Consider the following 13845-nt stretch of genomic DNA (forward strand, 5'->3'; position numbering starts at 1 on the left):
TAAGCCAGTCACAATATGACAAATACTGTATGATTCCACTCATATGAAGTATCTGAAGTAGTCAAAATCATAGAAATGGAAAGTAGTAAGATGGTTGCCAAGATCTGAGAAACAGGGGGAAGGAAGAATTAACGTTTAATGCACATAATTTCAGTTTTACAGGATGAAAAAGTTCTAGAAATCTGTTGCACAACAAAGCAAATACACCTAACGCTATTGAACTATACACGTAAAAATGGTTAAGATGGTGAATTGAATGTTACGTGTTTATAATCACAACTAAAAATAAAATTAATATTTAAAAAATACAGTTGGTCTTTACAGCTCTCCAAAGCAAAAAGAAAATACTGCCCTTTTATTCTCTATAGCTTAATATAGCAACCCTTTCTTATTAAAGACATATGGTCTATGGCAGAGGTCCCCAACCCCCAGGCTACGAACCAGTACCAGTCCGTGGCCTGTTAGGAACTAGGCCGCACAGGAGGCAAGTGAGCAAGCAAAGCTTCATCTATAATTGTAGCCACTCCTCAGCGCTAACATCACCACCTCAGCTCCACCTCAGGTATTAGATTCTCATAAGAGCACTGGTCCCTGGTGCCAAAAAAGGTTGGAGACTGCTGGGATACAGAGAACATTTCCCACTGCCACTCAGTTACATTATCTTTAATGAAAATTCGTACTGACCCCAGAATCATCACCCTAAATTTTTTTTTAAATACACGTTAGAAACTAATAAATTAGAAAGTCTGGAAAAGGAAACTAAGAGGGGGGAAATTTGTGAAAAAGAAAATGAACATACTTAAATATAGCCTGTACAGACTATAAAACTCATGAAACAACTATCAACATATACTGTACACTCTGTCCCCAACTTCATAAATACTGATAAAGAGAGATGTCTAGGAAGAAGGCATTGAGTAAAGTTTGATGTAAAACACATACACAGCAGATGTAAAATGGGTTACCAAAAATATAAAGTAAGTGGGAGGATAGAGAAGCCCTCTAAGCCCAGAGCAAACAGGCACAAATTAAAGAGAGCTTCATCTAGCCTCATCAGCAGGTGAGTAGTTACAGTATTCTTTAATAAGATAACATGAGTACTTCGGTTTGGAATAAAGTAATTCACCTTAACCAAATTAACCACCCAGGTGCAGAGAACTGCTACTGGCTAAAAGAGACTGAACCCCTTTATAGACACAGCGAACAGAGAGAACCCTTCCAGACAGAACAGGAACGAGTAACTTGGGACACTTAAACAGTGTAATATAAAACTCTCCGACTATCGGGTGTCTAATGAATGTGCTCCAACAAATAGCTCATAGTAATCCAGGGTCTACATTACTTGGCATAAGGAAACCTACCTGATAGTGGTGAGGAGAGGAATCTGAGCGGATAAACAGCTGCTGTCAAAGATTCTGCAAAATAAAGAACAAGAATGAAGGAACATTCTTTTTATTGTTTCTTGCAAATTTTCTGAAGTGTGTTTAACAAACTTTTCATTGGTTCAAAAGAAATACAATTATTTTAAAATACAGAGAAAAAAGACTCTAATAAACCTCAGCTAATATATTTAAGAAAAATTACAAGAAGTATTATAAAATTCAGTGCTTATAGTTTAGCGTACAAATAATTTATTTAAACACTATTACTCCAAACTTAAAATGTACACTGTAAAGTAATAACCTGGAATCTAAAAACTACGATCAAAGTAATAAAGGTCATACATAAAGGATGTGGTCTGAAAATGCATAAATAACCTAAAAATACATGCATGTATTAAGAGCAATTTCCCTAGGAGACGAATCAGTTGAAAGATGGATGTCATTTCTAGGTGCTAGCGAGATTCCAGCTGCTAGCATGACTAAGACTGGCTGGCAACCAAGGTGAGGAGTTCTCGTGAGACAGCTGAAAGAGTCTAAAAGTCTCCATGAGGTACCCTGGCAGTAAGAAACTAACCACATCACCACCACCTTCCCCATCTCCTTGTACCTAGCTATTCCAATGCAGTTTGGCACTGGAGCCTACTGCCTAATTAGATTACTAGAAAGCCAAATCACTAACAGCTAATGTAACAAGAGTCAACTCTGCAGTGCAAATGAACAGGAATGGGACAAACAGGTAGTTCCCTAAACAAAGGATACTGCGTGGATAAAAAGGGGACACTGGATTGCCCCTGCCTGGTGACTAACTCCCTTAATGTATCAACAAGTAATGCTCACAGACTTTACTAGAAATTAACTGGGCACCTGTTACACACTGCGGACAATGTGTCTAAACAATTTAGGTGACTTTCTAAAGCCTGGCTCACAGTATAAATAGGTACTTGTTGAATAAATAATGAATGAATTCCAAAAACTTAAGGTAAAACTCTCACACACTGAGAAATGCGTAAGGAAAATTAGGGATTCCTGAAGAGAACAGAATCATTTTCTTAATGGTTATATTAACATTCTCCACATCATTTTTTATTGGCATTATTTTCTATTTTTGGTTCAACTGCTTTATATTACATTTTAAAATCCTTTTAGGATGTAGCTATATACAGGTACCAAAGCTGAAACCATAAACCTACATCCAGTAGTTTATACAGAGCCCAGTTTTTGCTCTCTTTTCTGCCTACATATAGTCTTGGACTCTGCAACTTCCATTCAGCACTTCACTTGTAGGGCAGACCCTACTATCTCCAAAGTAAGAGCTTCACTGTGCTAAAAATTATTTCCCTTCCAAATATCACAAGCCTGCTTTCAGTAGTATTTCTGGTATTGCTGAATGCTGAAAGGGAAGCCTGACATCAATTCTCCATAATAACTATAGATATTCCCTGTCAATCTCAAGGAAATTTCCAGACACAAAAACTGCTGAAAAGCCTTAAAGACATTGATCTTTAGGAATCTTGATACAGCTATGAAACTAGTGACTGAACAGAGTAGCAGTAAACAAAGCTGCCGCTTTACTGACATAGTAACTAGACACTTTAGATTGCTTAATAACATGCTTCTGTCTTCTCAATTTACCTCAGTTTACAATCAGCACATGTGGTCACTACTCTGTTACCAGTAAGAGGTGAAAAATAAGCAGATGCGATGCTCTTTGTGTGTTCAGTCACAGAAATCAAAGGCTGGCTTCCCCTGGGATTCAGATGCCTTGCATCATAAATATGAATATCCCTGTAATAGGAGGAATAATTCTGAGTGTTACCAGAGTACATGCAGTGAGCCTCTAGAATAGCACTGAACATAAATTAGACACTCAAATATTCACTACACTGAAGAACAGTTAATATCCTCTAATCTTTCTGCATTAATTTTACAAATACTGGTATAGATTTTTTTTAAATATTAGAAAAATTCCAAAAATATAGCATAACAATGTATAAAGAGAAAAGATTCTAGTTGGTTTTCCAATGTCTCAAGAAAAAAATTAACATAAACCAACAAGTTATAGGTCACATATAACTTTTTTTTTACAAGTTTTCTTCTCAAAATAATAGAAGGAAATGCATATAATGCCAAGGAAAACAAAAACGCGCATTTGTTTCAATATTTTCGCTATTTGTTAAATCCAAAAGAATCTCTTTTTAAAAAGAAAAATCACACAAAAAAACCTCTGTGTAGAAAGAAAAATTATTTGGCCATGGGTATCACAAAAGTCAGATGTCTGTTATTACTGTTTTATTTTTTTTGCATTTTATTTTATTATTAGTTTCGAGTATATGGTACATTGGTTACACATTTATATAGTTTATGAAACGATCCCCCCGATTACTCTATCACCGCTCTGGCTCTAAACATAGCCATTATCTTACTGCTGACTGCATTCCCTATGCCGTGTTCCCCATTCCCGTAACCATCTATCAACTACTAATTTGTACTTTTCTACCCCTTCACCCCTTTCTCTCAGCTCCCCAACCTCCTTCCCCTCTGGCCAAAAAGTCAGATGTCTTTAACAACCAAACCAAAACATCAATCCTAACATTAAAAGGCCTAAATCACAAAATTGTATGAAGAACATACCTCAATCCTGCAGTGATAAAATACTGTCTATGTACCGGGTGGACATGAACAGTTCTTATTTTTCTCAAAGAAGAATTGATAAATTTCTCATAAGAAGTTCCAGGTGTCCGTCTATCTACCAGTGACATACTTCCATCCCAGTGTCCTACTATTAAAGTGGAGGCATCTTCTGTCAAGAAGTCAAAGGAGGAAAAGCTGCTACTTTCATTTCTATATACCTGAGGATGAAAGTAACAAGCAACTTACATATGTTTCATCTTTTAAAGAAAGCCAATGTATAAATTCTTTGAGAAAAGAGTTATGAAACATTTTATTCTAATAAACTCATTTATCCTCCCATCATCTATCTCCACAGGAAGCACAGAGCAACAGGATAGTCCCCATCTGGAGGTGGAAACTGAGGCACTGATCAGTTGTGAGACTCACTTAAAAAGTCAAATGGCCCATTCATCCATGTCAGGACTACATCCCAAATCTCTTAAATCCAATAAACCTGAGCTGCTGATCTACCCTGTGAAACTTACTAGGAAATGGACTGAATATGAATTCTACCCAATTGAAATACCTTAATATACCAAGTAGTTTTCCCAATAAAGTCCAAAATAGATGGTTGAATGCTCACCTACTCTTGGTGGAAGTAAGTGTAAAGAGACACAAATATTTGACAGCTGAGCAGGATACATCTATCAAAATATTTAATGTTTATACACAATAATTTCACTAAGATATACATAAGGATGCCTACGGCAAGACTGCCTATAGTAAGAGGCAATCTAAATGTTCACCAAAAAAGATCTGGTTAAATAAATGATGGTTCATCTCTACTTTGAAATACTATGCCATGCTAAAAAGAGGTAGATTTGTACCACTAACTGTCCAAGACATACCAGTAAGTGAAATAAGCAAGTTGCAAAAAAAGTATAAATGTAGTATGAATCCATTAGTGCAAAGAAAAAAATATCTATATACTTGTAAGTATATGTGTACTTTCTGGAAACATGCCCAAGAAATACAAGGATGAGAGAATGGAGGAAAGGCAAATTTACTTTACATACTCTATCTACGGTAAATGTTTTATCATGAACACATATTATTGCTATAATTTTTTAATCACAATCCACAATATTATCACTTTGGGTTCAGGGCTCGCACACATAAGGAATAAAAAATAAATGTAGCATGTGTCAGTATTCAAGTAAGACAGAATGACCACAACAATTCTTATTGTTGAATCATGAACTACTGCTGATTTTTAGTTTTAATAACTAGTATTATAAACTGAGATTATAAACTGAGATTAATGAATTAATATATCAATGGCATCCCAACCACTATATGCCCCCCAAAATCCCAGTATACACAAATGAAATTTGAAATGTTCAGTGAGTATATTAAAATGGTTAAATGCAACAAGGGCTTTGGAGTCAAACAGACCCAAGAGCAAATTCTAGTTCTGCCATATTTATGTCCTTGAGCAAGCTAATAAACCTCTTTACCTCAGTTTTTTCAACTGTTAAATGGGAATAACATTACCTACTACCTCATAAGGTGTTATAAAGCTTAATAATATGTAAAAAATACATTCAGGTTAATGCCTAACAAGGTGATTGTTCAATCAGTAGAATCAGGAACAAAATGCTAATACATGCAACGCCATGGATGAATTTTAAAAGCTAGGTAAAAGGAATGAGACACAAAAGGCTACATACTGAATGGTTCCATTTACTTGATATTCTGGAACAGGCAAAATTACAGAGACACAGTAATCACATCGGTGGTTGTTAGGGGCTGCGGGAAGGATGAGGGGACTAACTACAAGAGTTCACGAGGTAATTTTTTCAAGTCATAGAAATTTTCTACATCTTGATTGTGGTGGTGGTTACACAGGTATATACAACTTGCCAAAACTCATATAAGTGTACACATAAATTTTACTATTTGTAACTGATACCTCAATAAGCCTGACTTAAAAAAAAAAATAAGTGAACTCTTCAAACGCAATACTAAAAAAATAACCCAATTAAAAAATAGGCAAACAATCCAAATAGATATTCTCTAAAGAAATATAAATGACCAATAAGCAGATGAAAAGATGCTCAGCATCACTAATCATTAGGGAAATGCAAATCAAAACCACAATGAGATACCACCTTATACCCACTAGGGTGGCCATACTCACCAACAATAACAAGTATTGGCAAGGATATAGAGCCACGTACATTGCTGATGAGTGTGTAAAATGGTAAAGCCAGTTTGGAAAATAGTTTGGCAGTTCCTCAAAATGTTAAACATAGAGTTACCATATGACCCAGCAATTCCACTCCTAGGTATATACCCAAGAAAAATAAAAGCATATGCACACAAAACTTGCACATGAATGTTCATAATGGCATTATTCACAATAGTGAAAAATAAAAACCCAAATGTTCATCAATTAATGAATAGATGAGTAAAATCTGGTTTGGTCATACATTGGAATATTAGCCATAAAAAGGAATAAAGAACTCACATATTCTACAACATGGATAAGCCTTGAAAACATTTTGCTATAAAAGGCGGCAATAATAAAAGAGTATAAATTGTATGACTCCATTTATATGAAAGGACTAGAATAGGCAAATCTAAAAAAACAAAATAGATTAGTGGTTGTGTAGGGCTGAGGAGAGGAGGAAATTGGGAGCTAACAGACAAGGGGTTTTGGGGGTAATATTCTAAAATTAGATTGTGGTAATGGTTTCGCAGCTGTATACATATACTAAAAACCACTGAATTTTACACTTTAAATGGGTAAATCATATGGTATGTGAAATATCTCAGTAAAGCTGTTTAAATATAAGCAAAATCAGTTATAATTAAGTGGCTGATAAAATAAGACGTACTTTTAAATTTCAGACTCCAAACTTCTTATAAAAATGTAAACAAATACAAAACAGAATGTGACTTGCATAGATACCTACATGGCTGTACATTAATAATCAAAGTGCTCTCATTAAATAGTTCAAAGAAGTCTTCTCACAAAAATTATTTTATTTAACCCATGATTGATAGCCCATCTATTTCCAATAAGTATTTGAAATATGAATGTTACTCTTAAAATCTTATTTTTAAAAAGGTAGAAATAAAAATTAAAAGAAAAACAGCAAAGATATTGATAAAAAAAAAACTTTCTTCTAATTGTCGGTAATTAGGAAATCAAGTCTGATTAGCAACACATTAAGTCTTGAATCTTTTTTCATATAGTAAAAACAGACCTAAAGAGACTTAACCATCTTCGTTTTTGAAAGGAAACCCAAAAACTATTAGCTCTCAACAAAAAGGTCTCCCCAACTGTAAGAAAGACTATTTTAGGAATTCAGTGACGAACAAAATAGCAGTTACATACTATACTATAATTGTAAAAATTGTTTTAAAACTTTTAAAAGTAATTATGAATCATCTATACATGGACTATTAGAATAATTACAAAGACATTAGAATGTGTTAATTTTGAGTACTGGCTTATGTAAAAAAATAAGGCATAAAATTAGATAATCGATTCGTATTTACAAAGCAACTTCAGTGATGACTAACCTGTTCTCTTTACTGTCTATCACATATAAATTGCTCTTATACTGAGGACCTCTAAAAATGTTAAAAGTCTCATGTGAAATAAGATAAAGGATAAAAACCTACATCGAAAACCTACATCGAAAACCTACATCTAAGTTTCCATGAAGATTAAAATCCATATTTTAAAAAAAAAAGTTTGATTTGTGAGAATTCTCTTGAGGGAATCTGATATGATTAAGTACCTCAAATGATATGTTTGTTGTAAGCATTAAACAGCAGATATTTATTTATTTAGTTATTTATTTATTTTTATTTATTAAGTTTATTGGGGTAGCATTGGATAATATAATTATATAATTTTCAGGTATACATTATAATTTGACATCCGTATATTCTACTGTGTGTTTGCCACCCAAAGTCCAGTTTCCTTCAGCTACCATATATTTGATCCCCTTTACCCACTTCACCTTCTCCCTACCCCCTATATTTGATCCCCTTTACCTCCCCGCTCCTCCCCTATCCCCTACCCTCTGGTAACCACTAGTCTATAGTCCACGCCCATGAGTCTCAAACAACAGATATTTAAATAGTAGACCAAAACATAATCACTGGGATCCAATATTGTGAGGATTCCTAGCCAACCAGAGATCAAATCGGTTAGAAAACCTCCAAGGAGTAGGCTAGTGATTCAGGTAGACTGTCTCTGAGAGGATGAGTAGTCATGAGTATGAGCCCGAGATCTTTTGACTATTCATAAACTAGGGTTTGGACCAGCAGGAAAAAACTATATCCTCAACAATAAGCCTGGATAAAACTGGTTACAAATAAACTTGGCCTAAGATGTTCTGAATTAAACTGCCTGGGTATCCATTTCTTGACAGAGTACAATTACATGACAGCAGTTTTTCAGTCTAACTTCACAAGATAAAAACAGCTAAGCTAAACCAGATGTATATGGCACATAAGACATGATAAATCCTAGCTAGAAGACTAGAAAAAAACAAATTTTGTAGTTTCTGTGTTCTATTATAAGCCAAAAGTTTTAGGTATAATGTGATATAGTACTGTTATGTGATGAATTTCTCTACAGTCTTTTTTTGGTCACATCTAAGACTCATCCTCACAAAATTTGTATCTGCAAAGGCCAGGAATGATGAACGAAAGTATAATAATACTCCAAATTTTTTTTTTTTAATTAAAAATAAGTACAAGTCTTAAGCTTAAATATAGTAATTTTATTTAAAAGCTTTTGCAAAAATAAAATTAAAATAGTAAGAAAAAACACTTATTATGTGCCAGACTATTCTAAGTACTTTATCTGCATTAATTCATTATCTGCATTTAATCCTCATGAAAACCCTATAAAGTACTATCCTATTTCATAACTAAGGAAGTTGAGGCACAAAGAGGTTAAGTACCTTACCAAGGTCACACAAGTAGTAACAGATGGCCTGGGACATGGGCAGCGTGGTGCTCAAGTCCCTATTCGATACCGCCTCACTCAATCTGGCTAGTATAATAATCATTCATGTGGCATTTCATAAAGAATCTAGAATATCCTCTGAGGTCAACATGTAAACACATTAACATTTACCTCGTCAAAAACAGCCGTGGAAAAGTCTCCACAACGTAACGTGCTATCATAGCTCAGTGACAGTATGTGAGCCGGGTTGGTAGGTGAGAAGTAAAGACAGCTAACTGGCTGACTATGGGGCTGAAAAACATAAGTTCCATCTTCTTTAGGTTGGTGAGTCTGGAAGAGAATTGCGGGCAGAGAGAGAGACAAAAATTAGTAAAAACTGATAATATTTTCTATGTCATGGCATTAAACAATTTACATCTGTATTATATCCGGTCTTTTCTTCTATAATTGTACCCACCTCCCCTTTAGAAAGTCAGAACTGGAATCTTTACACTGTCACTTTTTTCTAATGTTCAATCCAACAATAAGTCACACTTATTTTAATATTTTCCAGCTTTCTGCAACTAGACAACTAGTTTTTTAATAACAGAGAAAAACTACTGCTTATTTCATTTCATGAAATCCTCAGGAAATAAGAAATCTACTCTTTATTTCACACACAGCATAATTTCTTATATCAAAAACGATATCAATACCATTACCACTTTGCTTCCTAAGCATGAACGAGTATGTACATCATTCTCAGCACAATTTTCATTTAGGTGTTTGGTCCTGGCACAAAATGAAAGTTTAAAAAATATTTCATGCCCTAAATATACCATGAAAATGCACATATTTGAATTTCCACATTAATATTATTACTTGCAAGGATTATTCTTTCATTACTGAATTACCAACTCCCAAATCATCACTTTTCAGATTTGGACAAGATATATTCCTATGCCATAGGTCATATTATAAGCCAGAGCAACTATCATCTCCAAAAATACTACAGTATTTTTATTTTTTATTTCAAATTTTAAAATATAAATTTTTTAAGAAGAAAAGAAAAAAAATACAATCACACACATTCCTTCTACCCAGAGTTTACTACTGTTAACACCTTGGCATATTGGTTCACAGTTAATTTTTTAGAAAAACAATACTTTCCATTGTTATAAAGAACTCAAAAAAAAAAAGAAATGTACAAAAACAAAGGTTTTTAAAAAATCACTCCAAGGAAACAAATCGTGAAAATCAGAGCAGACATAAATGAAAACAAACAAAAAAAAATTAGAAAAAATAAATAGAACAAAGAGCTGGTTCTTTCACAAGGTTAATAAAATTGACAAACCCGTGGCTAGAGTCACTAAAGAAAAAAGAGAAAGGACCCAAATGAAAGAGGAAAGAGGGGAAATTATGACTGACATCGCAGAAATAGAAAGGATCATGCAAGAATACTATGAAAAAGTATATAAAAACAAACTTAGTAACCTAGAAGAAAGAGACCAGTACTTAGAAAAATACAATCTTCCTAGACTGAATCAAGAACTAGAAAATCTAAATAGACCAATCAACACTATGGAAATTGAAACAATCATCAAAAACCTACCAAAAAGTAAAAGTCCAGGACCAGATGGCTTCACGAGTGAATTCTACCAAACATTCAAAGAAGATTTAATACCTACTCTCCTCAAATTCTTCCAAAAAATCGAAGTGGAGGCAATACTTCCCAACTCATTTTATGAGGCCAATAGTACTCTGATAGCAAAACCTGGTAAAGATAACACAAAAAAAGAAAACTACAGACAAATAACCCTCATGAACACAAATGCAAAAATCCTAAATAAGATACGAGCGAACCAAATACAGCAACATATTAAAAAGATTATACCCCACAATCAAGTAGGCTTCATCCCACGGGCACAGGGATGGTTCAACAAACACAAATCAATCAATGTGATACACCACATAAACAAATTAAAAAAGAATCATATGATCATATCAATAGATGCAGAAAAAGCCTTCAACAAGATACAGCATCCATTTATGATCAAAACATTTAACAAAATTGATATAGAAGGAAAATACCTTAACATAATAAAGGCCATCTATGACGAACTCTCAGTCAACATTATAATTTATGGTTAAAAACTAAAAACCTTCACTCTAAGATCAGGAACAAGGCAAAGCTGTCCACTATTGCCACTGTTATAACACTGGAGGTCCTAGCAAGTGCAATTAGGCAAGAGAAAGATAGAAAAGGCATCCAAATAGGAAACGAAGAAGTCAAACTGTCACTATCTGCGGATGACATGATTCTCTATATAGAAAACCCCAAAGACTCCACAAGAACACTATTAGAAACAATAAGCAAATAAAGTCTCTGGATAAAAAAATCAATGCTCAAATATCCATAGCATTCCTATATTCTAATAATAAAATCTCAGAAAAAGGAGTGAAAAAATAATTCCTTTTGCAACTGCAACAAAAAGAATAAAATACCTAGGAATAAATTTAATGAAACATGTGAAGGACCTATATAATGAAAACTACAAGACTGTATTAAAAGAAATTGAAGAAGATTCAAAGAAATGGAAAGATATTCCGTGTTCTTGGATTGGAAGAATCATATAGTTAAAATGACCATATTACCTAAAGCATTATACAGATTTAATGCAATCTCCATCAAAATCCCATCGGCATTTGTTAAAGAAATAGAACAAAAAAACATCAGATTTGTATGCAAGCACAAAAGACCTCGAATTGTCAAAGTCATCCTGAGAAAAAAGAATGAGGCTGGAGGCATCACTCTGCCCCACTTCGAATTATACTGCAAAGCGACAGTAATCAAAACGGCATGGTATTGGCTGAAAAACAGACACACGGACCAGTGGAACAGAATCAAGAGTACAAAAGTAAACCCACGTTTATATGGGCAAACAATTTTTGACAAAAAAGCCAAAAATATACAGTGGAGAAAGGAAAGTCTCTTCAATAAATGATGCTGGGAAAACTGGAAAGCCACCTGAAAAAGAATGAAACTAGACTGTTGTCTATCGCCACACACCAAAATTAATTCAAAATGGATTAAAGACCAGAACATAAGACCTGAAACAATAAAATGCACAGAAGAAAACATAGGAACTAAACTCATGGACCTTGAACTTAAAGAGGATTTTATGAATTTAACCTCAAAGGCAAGGGGAGTAAAAGCGAAAATAAATAAATGGGACTACATCAAAAAAAACACTTCTGCTCAGCAAAAGAAACCGTCGACAAGGTAAAGAGACAACCATCTGAATGGGAAAATATATTTGCGAGCAAAGCTTCCAATAAGGGCCTAATATCCAAAATATACAAAGAATTCATATGACTCAATAACAACAAAAAAACAAATGGTCCAATCAAAAAATGGGCAGAGGACCCGAAGAGACACTTCTCCCTACAGGACATATAAATGACCAACAAATATATGAAAAGATGCTCAACATCGCTACCTATTAGGGAAATGCAAATCAAAACTACAATGAGATATCATCTCACACCAGTTAGAATAGCTATAATCAACAGGACAAGTAATAACAAATGCTGGAGAGGATGTGGAGAAAAAGGAACCCTCATACACTGCTGGTGGGGCTGCGAATTGGTACAGCCACTATGGAAAACAGTATGGATGTTCCTCAAAAAACTAAGAATTGAGCTACCATATGATCGAGCAATCCCTCTACTGGGCATTTACCCCAGTCTTAAAAATTCATATCCATAAAGATATTTGCACACCAATGTTCATAGCAGCATTATTCACAACGGCCAGGACATGGAAGCAACCGAAGTATCCTACATTAGATAACTGGATAAAGAAGCTATGGTACATATATACAATGGAATATTACTCAGACCTAAGAAGAGATGAAACACTGCCATTTGCAACAACCCGGATGGACCTCGAGATAATCATGCTAAATGAAATAAGCCTGACAGAAAAAGTTGAAAATCACATGATATCACTATATGTGGGATATAAATCTAAAAGCAACAAATGAACAGGACAGAGACTCAGAGACATGAACAATGGACTAGTGGTTACCAGAGAGTAGGGGATGGGGGAGGAAGGAAGAGGTAGACTACGTAAAGGGGGTCAAATATAAGAGGGTTGGGGGAGGGTAAAGGGGATCAAACATACGGTAGCTGAAGGGAACTGGACTTTGGGTAGTAATCATACAACAGAATACATACATGTCAAATTATAACGTACACCTGAAAATTATAATTGTATTACCTAATGTTACCTCAATACACTTAATAAAAACATCACTCCAAATCCAAAATTATCTTTAAAATAAGTGATCTTTACATCTATCTTTATATGTGCTTATGTAGATAGAATGACAAATTTAGAAAGAATAAGACCATGTTACATATGCCATTACTACTAGTACTAAATTTAGCTATATTTCAAAATAATAAAAGAAAATCAGGCTGAAAGAATGATTGGACTTTGAGTATTTCTTTGAAAGAGAAATCTCCTAAAAAGTATAAAACAAAGTAGCTGTAGTCATTATGCTTTTTTATTTTTTAACTCTCAAATTTAGATGATTCCTATTCACTGAGAAATTATTCTTATTTCTCCTCCAATCTCCTCTTTCTCCATCTCTATATTTTGTTATTTTTATTTTGTCCGGGTTGATAACATTCACATCCAGTTTTGCAACCATAATTTGTATGGTTAATATGACTTCTGCATTTAAAGGACTCAATGCTCATCATCAATTCTTTTGTCAAGTTTCTCCATTCCTGAATTCTTCATTTGGATTTACTCGTAATTGAATAAGATTTCCTGTCAAAGTTTTTTTTTCCAGATGAATTCACAGGTCTTGA

At 34.2% G+C, this 13845-nt stretch overlaps 1 protein-coding gene across 6 annotated transcripts in view; it reads right to left on the reverse strand.

The window, feature by feature from the left end:
• Positions 1 to 13845, reverse strand: part of WDR76 (WD repeat domain 76) — a 114042-nt gene that overhangs the window by 70507 nt on the left and 29690 nt on the right. For all 6 annotated transcript variants that reach the window (XR_005658530.1, XR_005658529.1, XM_039888280.1 and 3 more), the window contains 4 exons: positions 9157 to 9315; positions 4014 to 4231; positions 3015 to 3167; positions 1362 to 1415 (listed from right to left, as the gene is read on the reverse strand). Coding sequence is in view for 4 of the 6 variants with exons in the window: in XM_039888280.1 (XP_039744214.1) it covers positions 1362 to 1415; positions 3015 to 3167; positions 4014 to 4231; positions 9157 to 9315 (584 nt within the window). In the remaining 2 variants the exon portion in view is untranslated. The remainder of the gene's footprint in view (positions 1 to 1361; positions 1416 to 3014; positions 3168 to 4013; positions 4232 to 9156; positions 9316 to 13845) is intronic.

Source organism: Pteropus medius, unplaced genomic scaffold (genome assembly GCF_902729225.1).
Source record: "Pteropus medius unplaced genomic scaffold, Ma_sr-lr_union100, whole genome shotgun sequence".
Taxonomy (NCBI): domain Eukaryota; kingdom Metazoa; phylum Chordata; class Mammalia; order Chiroptera; family Pteropodidae; genus Pteropus; species Pteropus medius.